At 44.5% G+C, this 19,747-nt stretch overlaps 1 protein-coding gene across 1 annotated transcript in view; it reads right to left on the bottom strand.

Annotated features, from left to right (window-relative positions):
* The window catches only part of ccdc39 (coiled-coil domain containing 39), a 187,870-nt gene that overhangs the window by 149,001 nt on the left and 19,122 nt on the right, over window positions 1-19,747 (bottom strand). Inside the window, exons 4-6 of the mRNA XM_038816334.1 lie at window positions 18,450-18,608; window positions 15,220-15,312; window positions 14,821-14,949 (exon numbers count right to left, since the gene is read on the bottom strand). Of these exons, the coding sequence (XP_038672262.1) occupies window positions 14,821-14,949; window positions 15,220-15,312; window positions 18,450-18,608 (381 nt within the window). The remainder of the gene's footprint in view (window positions 1-14,820; window positions 14,950-15,219; window positions 15,313-18,449; window positions 18,609-19,747) is intronic.

Genomic DNA, 19,747 nt, shown 5'->3' with positions numbered 1-19,747 from the left:
ATGAAAAAGCACTAGAGTCAGCAAAAGAACTAGCTACAGAATTAGATGTAGAGCCCATTTTCAGAAGTAAAAGAATAAGCAGAAAAAGGAAGCTGTTTGAATATGAGTGCATTGACGAGGTTCCAAATGCAGGTGACCCAGAAAAAAGATTTCATAATCATGTGTTCAATGTAATACTCGACAGAGCTATTAATTCTTTATCAGAGAGATTTGAACAGTTACAAAGTTTCAATAACACATGGGGATTTTTAAATAACCTAAAAGATCTGCCAGATAAAAGTAAACTCAAAGTAGCATGTCAAGGTTTGGAGGATAAGTTAAAGTACCAAGAAAATAGTGATATTAATGGATGTGATCTCTTGACTGAACTGGATATTGCAAAAGAATTATTTCCTGAAGATGTAAAGCTTCCAATAGAAGCCGTTAGGTTCATAAACATTAATAAGTTACAGGCTGTCATGCCAAATCTGTGGGTTGCATTAAGAATAATGCTTACAATACCTATTACTGTGGCCACCGGAGAGAGAAGCTTTAGTAAACGAAGCTTACAAAGACATACTTACGGTCGTCCATGACTCAAGACAGATTAAATTCTTTGGCAATTTTGTCAATAGAAAATGATCTTGTAAAGAAGATAGATATAGAAAGTGCCATGAAAAGATTTGCAGATCTAAAGGCTAGAAAAAAAATGTTTTAGGTAGGATAATAAATGTTTTCCAGCGTCACTGTCTGTGCGGAGTCTGCACGTCCTCCCCGTGTGTGCGTGGGTTTCCTCCCGGTTCTCCGGTTTCCTCCCACAGTCCAAAGATGTGCGGGTTAGGTGGATTGGCCATGCTAAATTGCCCGTAGTGTCCTAAAAGGTAAGGTTGGGGGTGGGGGGGGGGTTGTTGGGTTACGGGTATGGGGTGGATGCGTGGGTTTGAGTGGGGTGATCATTGCTCGGCACAACATCGAGGGCCGAAGGGCCTGTTCTGTGCTGTACTGTTCTATGTTCTATGTTCTATCTGTTCATTTGTTCATACTTTTTATTAGGAGCAAATTCGTTACAGCTACAGTTTTTATCATCGTGAACTTACGGAATATAGTATGCTTCTCAGTTTGTTCAGATTCTGTGCAGATTTGAATGCCTCGATTTTGTAATATTGTAATAAACTCTTTATTCTACATTTTCAGTTTTTCTCCTTGTGAAAATTTTAAAAAATTATACTTGTAAGGGCGCCGAAGTTCAGCTTGCCCGGGGCGCCAGCAACACTAGGGCCGGCACTGCCAGCAAGGTATCTAGAATGTGGACTCAGAAAGTCAGGACCAGAGTGGGAAAGGAGGGAGAGAGATAGGTAGTGGGAAAAGAGAGAGAGAGACAGAGTGAGAAACAGAGGGAGAGAGACAGAGTGGGAAAGGCTAGAGAGAGATACAGTGGGAATGGCGATAGAGAGAGAAAGACAAAGTGGGAAAGTAGAGAGAGAAAGAGAGAGGCAGAGTGGGAAAGGAAAACAAGCAAAATTTGAGCTGAGTTTAAGGAGAGCGGTGGGTGATACACTGCAACTCAGGGCTCGTTTAGGTGATTTGGTAATGTTGAATTTCAATGTATGTAGTATCACTGTTATTTTCAGTGATCTAAATTGTTGTGCAAATTATTCTAGCTAGGAATGTACATATACGGTATTACGATCATGGAGACAAAGCCAGCTGCCTGCTGGCTCACCAGCTGAGAAAACAGGCAGTAACAAGGCAAATAGCTCAGATCAGGTACAATAATGGCAGATTAGTAACTGAGCCTAAAAAGGTCAACAGAGCATTCAAAGTGTCTACCAGAGACTGTGCACCTCCAAGCCCCCCCCCCCCCCCCCCCCCCCCACGAAGGGGATCAAGGATGAAGCAGTTCCTCGATGGACTGTGTGGTGATATCATGGTTGTGTTGTCATTCACCGACTGACCATTCATTAGTATATAAGTGAATTTAGAGTCAGGTGATCAGCAGACTGGCTGGAGAGAGATGTTGCTTGTGCATGATCATACTGTTATTCATCTGTTGTTTTGTATATAATCCCACAGTTAATATTAATAAATTGTTTATAGCTTTAGCTACAAGTGTTCTTGTAATATAAATCCGACAAGACCTTTACATGGTGCCAGGGTTGGATGGTATTAAACACGAAAGAAGCCCGCCACGAGGTCCACAGAGATTTGAAGATTTTGCAGACTTCAGGAATTAACAACATGGAGTTGTTAAAGCCACCAATGAGTCTCAGATTTCATGGTAATGTGGAAAGCAACTGCCGTCTGTTTAAACAACAAAAATTAATCTGTTTCTTACTCCAGTAAATTTAGGAGATCAATCAGATTTGTGTTCGATAGCGATGCTCCTAACATGGCAGGGCCCAAAGCAATTGCTGTGTTTAATACGTTTAAATTTGCAAACAAAGAAAGTAAAAATTTTAACAAAGTAATTTGAAGATTTGATGCACATTGCACCTCCAGAAAGAGTGCAATTTATCTTGCTATGTGTTTAGATCACATTTACAGACGACAGGAGAGTCCATAGATCATTTCATCATTGATTTAAATTTAAAAGCTAAAACCTGTAATTTTTCTGTGGTGGAGTCTTCCATGATTCGGGAACAGATTGTGTTTGGTGTGAATGAAAATAAGCTGAGGGAAGGGTTGCTAAGGGAATCGGAGCTGTCTTTTGAACAGACAGTTAAGATTTGTCAGGCTCACGACCAAGCAGTACAGAATTCTAAAATGTTTCTCAGTAATGGAGGCATCTTCTTGGAGAAAAATATTCCAGTGGCTGCCCTTTTTCCAAAAAAGTGGGAAACATCCAAAAAAAAAAGGCAGGAAAGTTCCTGTAGCTCCTCACACACCAGCAAACAGGTTAAAGATCAGGACAAAGTATTTCTGTGTAAAATATGTGGTCAAAAACACAAATTAAGGCAGTGTCCAGCATTTGACAAGTTAAGTTCCAGATGCAAAGGGAAAAAAATCACTTTGTTCAGAATTGTTACTCTAAGCTCAACCCCAGATCAGTCAGCATAGTGGAAGACACAGTCTCCAGTAATGAAACATCATTGTTTGTTGGAGTAATAACAGAGAAGAAGAATTTTTTGGAGGCATCAAAAAATTCTCCAGCAGCTAAAAAAATGCAAACTGATGCTTCATTTAAAATAGAACATAGAACATTACAGCGCAGTACGGGCCCTTCGACCCTCGATGTTGCGCCGACCTGTGAAACCATCTGAAGCCTATCTGACCTACACTATTCCGTTTTCATCCATATGTCTATCCAGTGACCACTTAAATGCCCTTAAAGTTGGCGAGTCTACTACTGTTGCAGGCAGGGCGTTCCACACCCCTACTACTCTCTGAGTAAAGAAACTACCTCTGACATCTGTCCTATATCTACCACCCTTCAATTTAAACCTATGTCCCCTCGTGTTGGTCATCACCATCCGAGGAAAGAGACTCTCACTGTCCACCCTATCTAACCCTCTGACTATCTTATATGTCTCTATTAAGTCACCTCTCAGCCTTCTCCTCTCTAACGAAAACAACCTCAAGTCCCTGAGCCTTTCCTCGTAAGACCTTCCCTCCATACCAGGCAACATCCTAGTAAATCTCCTCTGAACCCTTTCCAAAGCTTCCACATCCTTCCTATAATCTGGTGACCAGAACTGCACGCAGTACTCCAGGAACGGCTGCACCAGAGTTATGTACAGCTGCAGCATGGCCTTGTGGCTCCGAAACTCAATCCCCCTACTGATAAAGGCTAGCACACCATATGCCTTCTTAACAGCCCTATTAACCTGGGTGGCAACTTTCAGGGATTTATGTACCTGGATGCCGAGATCTCTCTGTTCATCTACACTACCAAGAATCTTGCGAATAGCCCAGTACTCTGCCTTCCTGTTACTCCTTCCAAAGTGAACCACCTCACACTTTTCCGCATTAAACTCCATCTGCCACCTCTCAGCCCAGCTCTGCAGCTTATCGATGTCCCTCTGTATCCTATAACATCCTTCAGCACTATCCACAACTCCACCGACCTTCGTGTCATCTGCAAATTTACTAACCCATCCTTCTACACCCTCTTCCAGGTCATTTATAAAAATGACAAACAGCAGTGGCCCCAAAACAGATCCTTGCGGTACACCACTAGTAACTGAACTCCAGGATGAACATTTGCCATCAACCACCACCCTCTGTCTTCTTTCAGCTAGCCAATTACTGATCAAAACCGCTAAATCACCTTCAAGCCCATACTTCCTTATTTTCTGCAATAGCCTACCGTGGGGAACCTTATCAAACGCCTTACTGAAATCCATATACACCACATCAACCGCTTTACCCTCATCCACCTGTTTGGTCACCTTCTCAAAAAACTCAATAAGGTTTGTGAGGCATGACCTACCCTTCACAAAACCGTGTTGACTATCGCTAATCAACTTGTTCTTTTCAAGATGATTATAAACCCCATCTCTTATAACCTTTTCCAACATTTTACCCACAACCGAAGTAAGGCTCACAGGTCTATAATTACCAGGGTTGTCTCTACTCCCCTTCTTGAACAAGGGGACAACATTTGCTATCCTCCAGTCTTCCGGCACTATTCCTGTCGACAAAGACAAAATAAAGATCAAGGACAAAGGCTCTGCAATCTCCTCCCTGGCTTCCCAGAAAATCCTAGGATAAATCGCATCTGGCCCAGGGGACTTATCTATTTTTACATTTTCCAAAATTGCTAACACCTCCTCCTTGTGAACCTCAATTCCATCTAGCCTGGTCGACTGAACCTGAGTATTCTCCTTGACAACATTGTCTTTCTCCAGTGTAAACACTGACGAAAAATATCCATTTAACGCTTCCCCTATCTCCTCTGATTTCACACACAACTTTCCACTACTATCCTTGATTGGCCCTAATCTTACTCTAGTCATTCTTTTGTTCCTGATATACCTATAGAAAGCCTTAGGGTTTTCCTTGATCCTATCCGCCAACGACTTTTCGTGTCCTCTCCTCGCTCTTCTTAACTCTCCCTTTAGGTCCTTCCTGGCTAACTTGTAACTCTCAAGTGCCCTAACTGAGCCTTCATGTCTCATCCTAACATAAGCCTTCTTCCTCCTCGACAAGTGCTTCAACTTCCTTAGTAAACCACGGTTCCCTTGCTCGACAACTTCCTCCCTGCCTGACAGGTACATACTTATCAAGGACACGCAGTAGCTGTTCCTTGAAAAAGCTCCACATTTCGATTGCACCCATCCCCTGCAGTTTCCTTCCCCATCCTATACATCCTAAATCTTGCCGAATAGCATCATAATTGCCTTTCCCCCAGCTATAATTCTTGCCTTGCGGTATATACCTATCCCTGCCCATTGTTAAAGTAAACATAACCAAATTGTGATCACTACCACCAAAGTGCTCACCTACATCTAAATCTAACACCTGGCCGAGTTCATTACCCAGTACCAAATCCAATGTGGAAAAGCTTTGGAAAGGTTTCAGAGGAGATTTACTAGGATGTTGCCTGGTGTGGAGGGAAGGTCTTACGAGGAAAGGCTCAGGGACTTGAGGTTGTTTTCGTTAGAGAGGAGAAGGCTGAGAGGTGACTTAATAGAGACATATAAGATAGTCAGATATAAGATACCCAGTACGAAATCCAATGGAAAAGCCAAAAATGGTGTACATATTGTCTGTCAATTATTGAAGAAGGCAATGGACAGCCAATCTGATCCATATCTCGCACTATTGCGTTACAGAGCATCACTATTGTCACATGGTAAATCGCCAGCAGAGTTACTCATGAATAGAAGGTTGTGTACCATATTTCCATACTTGGAAAAGAAGGGGGATAATGCAGTAGTACTGCAGGAAATGCAAAACATTGAAGCGAAACAAAAGCAGTTCTATGATAGAGTATCTAGAACTTTATCACCTCTGAGTAGTGATGACATTATGAGAGTAGAAGATTCAGGTATTTGGTCAAGAAAAGCCGCTGTACTTGAAGAAAATGCACCTCGTTCCTACGATGAACAGACAGAGGATGGGTTGGTTTTAAGATTGTCGCGCACTCTTGAAAACCAGAGAAGACTGTCACAACGTGATGGATGACAAATCTATGTCAGAATCAACGTCAGCTGCAGTGTCAAATAGTTCAGCAGTTCCTGAGCATGAGAATGTCATGGAGAATATTGAATCTACAAGTTCTGATCAGCAAGGTTAAACCTCGAGAAGATCAACCAGAAGCAGAAGAAAACCTGATCGACTCAATTTGTAGATTTGGACTATTTGTACACACAATGCATGCTGTTCTTGTATATACATATTTGTTAAACGAGCTTTAAAAACTTTAAAGAAAACATTAATACTGTTAGACACACAGGCTACTGATATCACTTGTAAATACTGATGATAATGTATTAATTTATTTCTCCAAAGGAAAGGGGATGTGATGATATTATGTTGTGCTGTAATTCACCGACTGACCACTAAGAATCTCATTAGTTTATAAGTGACCAGCAGACTGGCTGGAGGGAGCTGGAGAGAGAGGTTGCTTGTGCATGATCATACTGTTATTCATCTGTTGTTTGGTACATAGTTTATTCTCAGTTAATGTTAATGTTTGCTTATAGCTTTAGCTACAAGTATTCTTGTAATATAAACTGGACGATCCAACAAGAATATTACAGATTTGACATACCAATTGTGGGGGATGATAATGTGGGCTAGAAGCACGGAGAGCATCAATTCCATGCAGAAGTGCTCTGGGACGAGACGGTTTCCCGGTGGACTTCTACAAAGGATTCGCACCACCACTGGCCCTGCACTTGCAGGAGATGTTCACAGACTTGGTAGCAAGGGGCCCGCTGCCACCATTGCTAGCACAAGCCTCAATCTCACTGATACGAAAGAAAGAAAAGACCCGGTTGAATGTGGGTCCAACAGACCAATTCGCTATTAAATGTAGACGCAAAAATACTGGCCAAGATCTTGGCCAGATGATTGGAAAACTGCGTGCCAGAGGTAGTCGCAGAGGATCAGACAGGCTTTGTCAAGGGTAGATAGCTAACATCAAATATCAGACGCCTGCCGAGTGTGATAATGACCGCACTCAGGGAGAGGCATCAGAGCTTATCACCTCCCTGGATGCAGAAAAGGCCTTCGACAAAGTCTAATGGAAGTACCTAATGGAGGCACTGGAGCAGGTTTGGGCTTGGAGCAGGGTTCACCACCTGGGTGCAGAACAATACCACCAGTTCTAAATACTTTGAGTTGCGCAGGGTCACAAGGCAGGATGCCCGCTGTCCCCACTTCTGTTCGCCCTGAAGATCGAATCACTGCCGATTGCTCTCAGATCAAAGGGGATCCAGAGTGGGGTCAGAGAGCACAAAGTCTCACTCCATGCAGATGACCTTCTCTTCTACGTCTCGGACCCTCAAAGCAGCATAGAGGGGATCATGATGCTCCCGAAAGAGTTTGGAGCCTTCTCGGGCGACAACTCAACTTGAGCAAAGTGAAATTTTCACAGTGAATCTGCAAGGGAGAGGGGCAGAACTGGAAGGACTGCTGTTTAAACAAGCCCAAAACAAATTCCGCTACCTTGGGATCAAAACTGCCCACGACTGGACATGGATCCACAAATGGAACCCGACTAGTCCGGTGGAGGAGGAAAGAAGGACCTGTAGAGGTGGGACACACTTCCATTCTCCCTGGCAGGGAGGGTGCAGACGATCAAGATGAACATACTGGCCAGGTTCCTCGTCCTGTTCGGATCCATACCCATCAACATCCCCAAGGTCTTCTTTAACACAATAAATAAAATTATCATGGTATTTGTGTGTGTGTGTGTTGGGGAGGGGGGTGGGGAGGGAATACAAGTGGGGGGGGGGAGAATTCAAGGAGGGGGGAGAATCCAAGGGGGAGGGGTTTTGAGAATCAAAGGACTCCGTCCACCCCCCCCCCCGCCGCGCCCTCCCCCCCCCCCCCCCCCCCCCCCCGCCGCGCCCTCCCCCCCCCCCCCCCCCCCCCCCCCCCCGCCCTCCCAAAAAAAGTTCTACAGAGAAAGAGAAGCATGGGGGTTCTGGCCCTCCCAAACCAGCAATACTACCACTCGGCGGCCACAATGCAGAGAGTGAGGGGATGGATAAAAGAGCAGGAAACAGAATGGGTAAGGATGGTGGAATGTTCCTGCAGAGGAATGTCCCTCAGGTCTCTTGCCACATCAACACCCCCATCCCGTCAGCCAAGCACCCCACAAGGCACCCTTCCATATAATGGAATCAACATGACATGATTGAAATTGTACATGACTGTGAAGTGTTGCCACTCTAAAAAAAAAGGACCGTTGTCAATCACGACGACATGAGGTTGTGGAACCAACTTTGGCAGCACTTTGGCCTGACCAAAATGTCCACCATGACCCCCATCCGTAACAATCACAGGTTCACACCAGCCACAATGGGTGTCACCTTTAAGAGGTGGAGACAGGACAGGGGAATATTGACAGTTAAGGACTTCTACACAGACTAGTGACATTAGAGGAACTGATGGAAAGGTTGCAACTGCCCAAAAGGAACAAACGGCAACATTTACAAATGAAAAACTTTCTCAGCAAGGACACGATAACATATCCACAGACGGCGAGACACTCAATGATAGAGGAACTGTTGGACGCAGGCGACTTAGGTAGGAGGAACTGTGGGGGCATGTATGGACGACTGCTAGGAGTGACATTCCCCAATGATGAGACATGGGAAAAATAACAAAGTTAGAAATAAGGTGGGGACTCTGGGTCAAAGCACTGAACAGGGCAAACTCTATCTCCACCTGTGCAAGGCTAAGCCTTTACAGCTGAAAGTGGTGCACAGAGCCCACTTAACTAGTGTTATATTTCTTAGAAGAATGCTAGAAGTCGTTCAGCAGTTGAAGGATGGTTTATTGTGCTCCACAATAAATTACTTCATTAGCTTTTACTTACAGAATGGCACTTGTAAAGATACTGCTTTTCAATGCTCTGCAACTAGGCCTAACCACTTGCAGCCCTGAGCTCAACTTCCGTCCTGTCCTGCTCCCCTGTCTCTCCAGCCAAAGTGAGCGAGGGCAGGCCTTCGGCGTCACTCTTGTATGTCCTCGTGCTGCCCCCTGGTGGTACTTCCATTTCCCATCAGCCCCTTCTGTACACACTCAGGCGAGGATCACTACATCCCCCTTTTTCACTTTTTTTTTAGTTGCAGAGCTGTAACTAAACACAAATTCAAACACAGTTAAGTTTATATACAAAGACAAGGCAGAGCAATGATATTGTCAGTCCATGTTCATAAGTTCAGAGGGTTGGGTGCACGTCTGATCCGGGTAGACCTCCTGAGTGGGCATGGAGATCCAGAGTCTTTTACGTCCAATTGGACACCTGCTGCTGGAGTTCCAGGATGTTGCATGACAGCATCCTGCAGATCTAGTGTTGGAAATACCTGTCGACGAGATGTAACTTTTAGAAGGTCTCGGCAATTTCGTCGAAACAGTGTTCCATCGTCAGACTGCACAACGTAGGATCGTGGCGATATTTGGCAGAGAACCGTCGCCATTTTAGACCAGCCCCCAGCCGGGTGTCTCAACCTCACCGTATCGTTGATTGCAACGATATACGGATGCAGTACTTTTGCCTGCTGGTCATAGTGCTTCTTTTGCACTTGACGTTGGTGACGCATCTTATCCAGGACAGGCGAGTGATCGGGATTGGTGAATTGTAGTGCCGGTAATGTTGTCCGCACATCTCTGTTGAAGAGCATTTGAGCCGGTGATAGTCCAGAGCTCAAAGGTGACGAACGGTATGACAAGAGGGCCAAGTGTGTGTCGGACTTTGAGTCCGCAGCCTTGCTGATTAGTTGTTTGATAATGTGGACACCTTTCTTCACCCTGCCATTCGATTGCGGAAAGTGTGGACTCAACGTCACATGCTTGAAGTTGTAGTTCTTGGCGAAGTCCATCCATTCCCAGCTGGCAAAACAAGGACCATTGTCGGCCATGACCGTCCGTGGGATGCCATGCCTGGAGAAGGTTTCTTTGCAAGCCTTGATGACTGATGCCGCTGTGAGATCCGGGAGTTTCAGTACTTCCGGAAAGTTGGAGTAGTAGTCGATGAGCAGAACATAGTTGCGGCCAATGGCGTGGAACAAGTCAATGCTAACTTTGTCCCGCGGTGACGTGGCCATCTCATGCTGCTGCAGTGGCTCCTTGCATTGTGCCGGTCGATGTCTTTGACACGTGTCACAGGTGAGCACCATGTTCGTTATGCCCTCATTTATCCCTGGCCAGTAAACGGATTGTCGTGCTCTCCTTTTGCACTTTTCGGCACCAAGGTGCCCCTCGTGAATCCTGTCGAGCATGTCCGCCCGGAGCGCCAGTGGGATGATGATTCTGTCATTCTGCAGTATTATGCCATCCACCACGGACAGTTCAGTCACGTTTTGGAACTGTGGGCACCGCCTATTTGGCCAGCCATGCTGAAGGTTGTGTATGACTTGAAGGAGGGTGGCATCTTCCCGTGTCGCCTGACAAATTTGCTGCCGCCTCTCGTCCGTTGCTGGGAGTGTCTCCTTGCACCACTGTGCATGAGCTTCCATATCATTGATGGACGCCAGTGGCGGGTTGTCAGTGTCCATGGCTCGTGATAATGTGTCAGCTATTACAAGGTCCTTGCCAGCGTGAAGTCGTACCTCCGCAACTTCATTATCATGCGTTGTAGGCGCGGTGTCATATCATTTAGATCTTTGTCGATGATGTTTACCAGCGGCCTATGAGCAGTTTCCACGAGAAACGTGGGGAGACCGTACACATAGTGGTGGAATTTGGTCATGCCTGTGATCAGCCCTAGGCACTCCTTCTCTATCTGTGCGTACCTGCACTCTGTGGCGGTCATCGCTCGTGAAGCGTAAGCCACTGGGACCCAGTCCGACTGGTCATTCTGTTGCAGTAGCACCGCACCAATTCCATGTTGACTGGCGTCGGTGGAGATCTTTGTAGGTTTTGCCGGGTCAAAAAATGCGAGCGTTGGAGCTGCCATCAATTGGTGTCTCAGATCATCCCATTCATCTTGGTGATGTTGGGTCCAGGCAAACTCCGTGTCCTTCCTTATCACTTTCCTTAACGCCGTCGTCCGTGCTGCTAGGTTCGGTATGAATTTGCCGAGGAAGCTGATCAATCCCAGGAAGCTTAGCACCGCTTTCTTGTCATGTGGTCTCTGCATGCTCTGAATTGCGGTGATATTCTCAGCGTCCGGCTTCATCCCGTGCTCTGATATTGTGTCGCCCAGGAATGTCAGAGAGGACCGTGCAAAGGTGCACTTGGCCCGGTTGAGCTTCAGTCCAAAGTGGTGGATCCTTTGGAAGACTTACTTCAACCTCGCAATGTGGTCTTCCTCTGTCATTGACCATATTATGATGTCATCCACATAGACACGGACGCCTTCAATGCCTTCTATCAACTGCTCCATTATTCTGTGAAATATTTTGGATGCAGATATAATGCCAAAGGGCATCCGATTATAACAGTACCTTCCAAACGGCATGTTGAAGGTGCACAGCAGGCGGCTGGACTCATCGAGCTGCATTTGCCAGAAGCCCTGTGAGGCATCAAGCTTGGTAAATATGCGAGCTTGTGCCATCTCGCTTGTTATCTCCTCTCGCTTGGGGATAGGGTAGTGTTCCCTGCGAATGTTCTTGTTCAAGTCTTTGGGATCTAAACAGATCCTGAGTTCACCAGACGGCTTTTTAACACACACTAGCGAGCTGACCCAGTCAGTCGGCTGTGTGACTCGTGAGATAATGCCTTGAGATTGGAGACGTTGAAGTTCAGCTGTTAGCTTGTCCCGCAATGGAGCCGGCACCCTCCGTGGGGCATGAACGACCGGTATGGCATCCTTTTTGAGCAGGATTTTGTATTTGTAGGGTAGCGTACCCATGCCAGAGAAGACGTCGGGGTACTCGCTGAGTAGCAGCTGTATGTCATCGGCAATGCGTGATGAGTCAGCCGCGTGCATGAAGATCCTTTGAATTAGCCGCAAATCCTTGCAGGCTTGAGCACCTAGCAGTGAGGATCTTTTGTCATCTACAATTTCAAATCGTAGTCCTGTTGTGACTGTCTTGTTGGCAACTTGTAGGTGGCAGGATCCCTTTGAGGGGATCTGGTTTCCGTTGTAATCAGTTAACTTGCATGCGGCAGGTAACATCTCGTGCGTCCCTGGGACGGATGCGAGATCTTTGCTCGTCATCAAGTTTGCGGACGCTCCCGTGTCCAGCTTGAACGTGATGGGGAAGTCATTGACTTGCACCGTAGCACTCCATTCGCTTGTGGAGTCAATGGCATGCACGTGTCGAGGCTTTGTCGTCAGCTCCTGTGGTTCCGCTGTGGCGTTTATGATTCCAATGCCGTATGTGTTCTCCCAGGAGTGGAATTCTACGTGGTAGGAGAAATTGTCTTCGGGTGCCGGAGTGTCCATTACATCAACTGTTCGTACTTTAAAGTCTCCATGCCTTTGCATTGTGGAGTAATATTTGGCTGTGGACTGACATTGGGAGGCAAAATGGTTCATTTTGGAGCATTTTCTGCACCTTTTTCCTTGTGCAGGACGTTGCCCTTTTAAATGGGCAGAGCCACAGTGATGACACATCATGACATCATGCGTATGTTGCGTTCGCGCATGCGCAGCGCGACTTTCAGTCCGGGGCCGGTATTGCGAGAAGTGCGCACCGAGTACTTCCGGGGTCGCGTCTTTCGGGATGGCGCGCATGCGCAGACGGGCCGGCGACAGGAAGAGAGGGCCCGTGAGGAGAGGTCACCATTTTCACATCTGCCTCGTGGTGAGTTTTTTCCAAGGTATGTTTGTCAAACAGCTCCAGTAACTGCTGCTTTTTCTGCTCCTGTAGTAAGCATTTATCTATGGTGGTTTTCAGTGTTAAGTCATTTTGCAGCATTGATGATTCTTTTAGATTTCCGTCGGCAAGACCATAGATTAATTGATCTCTGATGATTGCGTCTGTTAAAGCAGCGTAGTTGCAACCTCGTGCTAGCAAGCGCAGATCTGTTACAAAGTGGGAGATAGTCTCCCCGTTTTTTTGGAATCTGTTACGCAGGTTGAATCTTTCAATGATTTCATTGGATTGTGATTTACAATGGTCATCAAATTTTTCCACTATCACTTGATACTTAGTTTTCTCTTCAGTATCAGCATACGTAAAAGAGTTATAAATGTCTATCGCCTGCTGGCCTGCCATTGAGAGTAAAAGTCCAATTTTTCTGTCATCGGTGGCTGCATTTAAGTCCAGAGCTGACATGTATAGCTGAAACTGCTGTTTAAACATTTTCCAGTTGCTATTTAAATTACCTGTAGTTCTCATCATCCCTGGACGTAGCGTGTGATCCATTGCTTCAGAAGGTCGTCTGGAGTCGAGAGGCTGCAAAGTCTTCCACAGTCGGGCGGCCGGCCTGTTGCTTTTGCTGGTTGCGTTGGTTCTTTCTGTTCAAGGAAGCCACTCCTGTACCATGTTATGTTTCTTAAAAGAATGCTAGAAGTCATTCAGCAGTTGAAGGATGGTTTATTGTGCTCCACAATAAATTACTTCATTAGCTTTTACTTACAGAATGGCACTTGTAAAGATACTGCTTTTCGATGCTCTGCAACTAGGCCTAACCACTTGCAGCCCTGAGATCAACTTCCGTCCTGTCCTGCTCCCCTGTCTCTCCAGCCAAAGTGAGCGAGGGCGGGCCTTCGGCGTCACTCTTATATGTCCCCATGCTGCCCCCTGGTGGTACTTCCATTTCCCATCAACCCCTTCTGTACACACTCAGGCGAGGATCACTACAACTAGAACCCAAATGAGCAGGTTCTTCTGAGAAGTGGGGAACAAATATGAACGGTGCCAGGGTGGCCCTGCCAACCACACCCACATGTTCTGGGCATGCCCCAGACTTGACGTATTCTGGACAGCCTTCTTTGAGGCAATGTCCAAGGTTGTGGGGGTGAGGGTGGAGCCGAACCCGAAAATGGGGTAACAGACCAGCCAGAACTCTTCATGGGGAGAGAGGCCGACACCCTTGCCTTTGCCTCACTAATTGCCTGCCAAAGAATCCTGCTTAGCTGACGATGAGCAGCACTGCCCAAAGCTGCAGATTGGCTGTCCAACCTGTCGGAATTTCTCCAATTGGAGAAAATCAACTTCGCCATCCAGGGTTCGGAAAAGGGCTTCCACATTCACCAACTTGTTCCAGGACCTGTCCGGCCAAATGAAGTCCACAGCCACCAAAGGGAGACGAAACAGGCAATTGTAAATACGTACAGCTGGCCTAGTCTGTTCACACTCGGATGAACTTGTTTAATTTTCTTTTTTTTTCTCTTGTTATTGTTAATTTTTTTTTTCTCTTGTAACATGTATCTCTTTTTCTCCTCTTGTATAAACTGGAACCGTACCCTGATTGCCTTTTGAAAAATACTATTCGCGGGTGTGATACCTGTAACTTAACGTTCAAACTAAAAATATGTTATATAAAACGAATTGTCAAATATAAGATGTGAAAATCTAATAAAAACTTTTTTAAAAAAGGAATGTACATGTATGGTACAGTATTTCAACTCATACATTGTTTCTTCTGGGCAAGGAACCTGAGTCCAGCTTTAACATTGGTTCACATGGGACCCATGATTCACATAATATAGATTCACTTAAATTAGCAAATTTTAGAAATGCAACCACAACTTTAAATGTACAGGTAACTAAATGTAAAGAGTGTTAACAACGTAAGCAATGGGGACTGTATGTGTATAATGCTCCTTACCAATGCACACATGTCCATCTCCTGATCTCTTTTCTGCATCTGTTCAATAGTGTCCTGCCATTGGTTGATGAGTTCTTGCCTCTCCAAGTGAGATCTGCGAAAATCATGTGCTATTTTGTCCAGTTCCATCTAACAATAGAAACAACTTTCTAAATTTGCTTTCTATAAAAATATATAATATTTACATTTGCTACAACACATTAATGTTGGTATGTTTTAAATTAAGATAAATGATAATTCAGTATGTTATTGCAAGATTGTATTTAGTATATTCGTAATAACATATATGTATTATTGCATAAGAAATGAATTTTGTATGGCGGGTAATTAGTGAGGCAAAGGCAAGGGTGTCAGCCTCCCTCCCCATGAAGAGTTCTGGCTGTATGTAGTGTATCTAACCTGAGCTGCAATTGTTTCAGTCATTTCATTGTCAAGTAGTTTACGCTTCTTATTTGCTTCATTAGTCAACCTCTCCATCCGTACTGTAATATCCTGTAATAAACAAAAATACTAACAAGTAAGTTTGTTCTTTGTCCAATTTTTTCCTTTAGATTCTGAAGTCACTAATTTTACTGGAACAGTACAACATAGTAGCAACAACAAAAACAACAAATATAATTTAAATAGCCCCTTTACTGTAGAACAATGACTGAAAAAACTTAATTGTGACATACAATCATACAGTAGAGAAGAGGCCCTTTGGAGTGGAGTTTGCACTTTCTCCTCATGTCTGCATAGGTCTCTGGGTGCTCCGGTTTCCTCCCACAGTCCAAAGATGTGCAGATTAGGTGGATTGGCCATGCTAAATTGCTCCGTAGGGAAATCCGTAGATGTGTAGGTTAGGTTAAGGGGGTATTGAGATGGGGCAGGGTAGTGGGCTTGGGTGAAGTGCTCATTCAGAGGGTTGTTGCAGACTTGATTGGCCAAATGGCCTCCTTCTGGACTGTAGGAATTCTATAATCTCTGAGACAAGGAGTTCACTTTTAACAACACTAATTTAAATCTGGCACCAACTTTAGCAGCAATGATATCATCCAACTGGGTAAACAACTAATCACATTAACGAATTATCGAAGACAGCAAAAATAAAAATAGGAAACATTGATTAGCCTTCACTTTTCAATAATTTTACAGAGAGTGAAATAAAGATTGAGGCATACACATGGGATTAAGGCAAGAATACAGGTTGAGCATCCCTTATTTGAAATTCCGAAAACCCGAAAAATTCCAAAATCCGCACTTTTTTTCAAGCGCCACCGCACATTCGCAGTTCCCAACTCGCTCCTCACATGCGCAATTCTCAACATTCTGCACATGCGCAGTTCCCAACATGCTCTGCACATGCGCAGTTCCCAATGTTCCGCATGGGCACAGTTCTCAGCATGCGCCACACATGCGCAGTTCCCAATGTTCTGCACAGGCACAGTTCTCAGCGTGCGCCACACATGCGCAGTTCCCAATGCATGACGCACCTGCACAGTATACTTTGAAATCTGAAAACTTCTGCGATCCGATACACACTCAGCCCCAAGCATTTCGGATAAGGGATTTTCAACCTATATAGACGATATGGCCCCTCAAACCTGCTCTCCTATTCAATGTGATCATGGCTGAACATCAGCCATAACTCCACTTTTACACTTGCTCCTCAATTCCTTGAGAGGCCAAATGTCTGTCTACATCAACGTTAAATATAATTAAATATAACTAAATATGGAGCACCCCAATCGCTGGAGTAGAACATTCTAAAGTTTCACAACCCTTTGTGTGAAGAAATGTTTCCTCATCTCAGTCCTTAAACGATAAGCTCCTTATTCTGATTCCCCAGCCAGGAGAAACAACATCCCAGTGTTTACCCCATCCAGTCAATTCAGAATATTGTATTAGTCTTGCAGTATCTGGTAGAAGCTGAAATATCATTAAAAAACTTAAAAATAATACATGAAAAATCTATGATGTTTAATCATAAATGAGAAATTTCAAATCTCACAAAAATATATATTTTTTTCATGACCAGAGGTGCTGTTTAGCAGTAATAATGACTCAATGTACTGGTAGGAAACAGTTACACCTCATTCAACAAGGTGTCAATTTTTCAAGGGTTTTAAGACCATAAGACCATAAGACATAGGAGCGGAAGTAAGGCCATTCGGCCCATCGAGTCCACTCTACCATTCAATCATGGTTGATTTCAACTCCATTTACCCGCTCTCTCCCCATAGCCCTTAATTCCTCGAGAAATCAAGAATTTATCAATTTCTGTCTTAAAGACACTCAACGTCCCGGCCTCCACCGCCCTCTGTGGCAATGAATTCCACAGACCTACCACTCTCTGGCTGAAGAAATTTCTCCTCATCTCTGTTCTAAAGTGACTCCCTTTTATTCTAAGGCTGTGCCCCCGCGTCCTAGTCTCCCCTGCTAATGGAAACAACTTCCCTACGTCCATCCTATCCAAGCCATTCATTATCTTGTAAGTTTCTATTAGATCTCCCCTCAACCTCCTAAACTCCAATGAATATAATCCCACGATCCTCAGACGTTCATCGTATGTTAGGCATACCATTCCTGGGATCATCCGTGTGAATCTCCGCTGGACCCGCTCCAGTGCCAGTATGTCCTTCCTGAGGTGTGGGGCCCAAAATTGCTCACAGTATTCTAAATGGGGCCTAACTAGTGCTTTATAAAGCCTCAGAAGTACATCCCTGCTTTTATATTCCAAGCCTCTTGAGATAAATGACAACATTACATTTGCTTTCTTAATTACGGACTCAACCTGCAAGTTTACCTTTAGAGAATCCTGGACTAGGACTCCCAAGTCCCTTTGCACTTTAGCATTATGAATTGTGTCACCGTTTAGAAAATAGTCCATGCCTCTATTCTTCTTTCCAAAGTGCAAGACCTTGCACTTGCCCACGTTGAATTTCATCAGCCACTTCTTGGACCATTCTCCTAAACTGTCTAAATCTTTCTGCAGCCTCCCCACCTCCTCAATACTACCTGCCCCTCCACCTATCTTTGTATCATCGGCAAACTTGGCCAGAATGCCCCCAGTCCCGTCATCTAGATCGTTAATATATAAAGAGAACAGCTGTGGCCCCAACACTGAACCCTGTGGGACACCACTGTTTTACAGTGAGAATAATAGCAGCAAACTAGAATCTCATGTAAATTCAAGTGATCCCTAAAGATTTATTTTTCTGGGGACTTTGACAACGAGTGCTGTGAAGGAGCAGAAGTCATTGATGATAACTTCTGGATTTCTGTGCTTAACTGCACATGTCCGAACACCAGAAGTAGCTGTCAGTTTCACAGCTGTAATCATGACAAGCGGTGACAGTTTTTCAATTCAAAGCACAACATCCAGGCCAATCTGTTCTGTGAAGAAGAAATTAGCTGATCCTGCCTCGGGTCACTGAAACGGGTTGGAACACTCTTAACCCTCCTATGGCAGCTAACAACAGACCCTGGATAAAATTAGAAAAATCACAAGAGAAAGAACATCCATCAGAAGAATGTTCATGTGTTTGTTTTATTGCTCACTTAGGTGGTGTTATTTCTCAGGCTTATGAAAATTGTTATGGGACAGATTATATTGATGAGTAAACAAATAACAACAAAACAAAACATACCCTGATTTTCCCTTCATCTTCTTGTGCATACTTCTGGATGGTGATTGCATCTTCATCTGTTTTGGTTGACTCTTCCAGCCAAGCCTCTAAAGCTTGCTTGTCCCAGTTCAACTGACATTTCAAATCCTCAATTTTTTGTGTGTACCTATAGATGTTATTCTAAAAACAATGAACAATTAACATATATTTTCTTCAGTCTCTCTGTTTTATACTAGCATTGGGCTGTTTGCTCACAGTAGTGACTAATATTTGAATATGCACTGAATATTAAAAATTCTGCAATGTGCAAATTCAAGAAATCCTGTTTAGTACTGAGAAAATATATTTGTGTCTATGTTTAGAAAGAACACACCTTCCTTCAATGCTTTGTTACTGCTGTCCAGATGTGTGGGATTTCTCCCACCTGGTTCCATTCTGATGTACTTAAGTAGAGCATAAGGTCATAAGACATAGGAGCGGAATCAGGCATTCGGCCCATCGAGTCTGCTCTGCCATTCAATCATTGCTTATATTTTTCTCATCCCCATTCTCCTGCCTTTTCCCCATAACTCCTGATCCCCTTATTAATCAAGAACCTATCTATCTCTGTCTTAAAGACATTCAGTGATTTGGCCTCCACAGCCTTTTGCGGCAAAGTGTTCCACACATTCACCACCCTCTGGCTGAAGAACTTCCTACTTATCTCTGTTTTAAAGGATCATCCCTTTAGTCTGAGATTGTGCCCTCTAGTTCTAGTTTTTCCCACTAGTGGAAACATCCTCTCCATGTCCACTCTATCCAGGCCTCGCAGTATCCTGTAAGTTTCAATAAGATCCCCCCTCGTCGTTCTAAACTCCAACGAATACAGACGCAGAGTCCTGAGCCGTTCCTCATACGACAAGCAGTTCATTCCAGAAATCATTCTTGTAAACCTCCTCTGAATTCTTTCCTAGGCCAGCACATCCTTCCTTGGATACGGAGTCGAAAACTGCTCACAGTACTCCAAATGGAGACTGACCAGAGCCTTATACAGCCTCAGAGGTACATCCCTGCTCTTGTATTCTGGCCCTCTCGACATGAATGATAACATTGCATTTGCCTTCCGAACTGCCGACTGAACCTGCACGGTAACCTTAAGAGAATCTTGAAAAAGGACTACCAAGTTCCTTTCTGTTTCTGATTTCCTGAGCTTTTCCCCATTTAGAAAATAGTCAATGCCTCCATTCCTCCTTCCAAAGTGCATAACCTCACATTTTTCCACATGGTATTCCATCTGCCACTTCTTTGTCCAAATCCGAGCCTGTCCAAGTCCTTCTGCA

The sequence above is a fragment of the Scyliorhinus canicula genome, chromosome 13, assembly GCF_902713615.1.
Source record: "Scyliorhinus canicula chromosome 13, sScyCan1.1, whole genome shotgun sequence".
NCBI lineage: Eukaryota > Metazoa > Chordata > Chondrichthyes > Carcharhiniformes > Scyliorhinidae > Scyliorhinus > Scyliorhinus canicula.
This window is presented reverse-complemented; position numbering and strand designations above follow the sequence as displayed.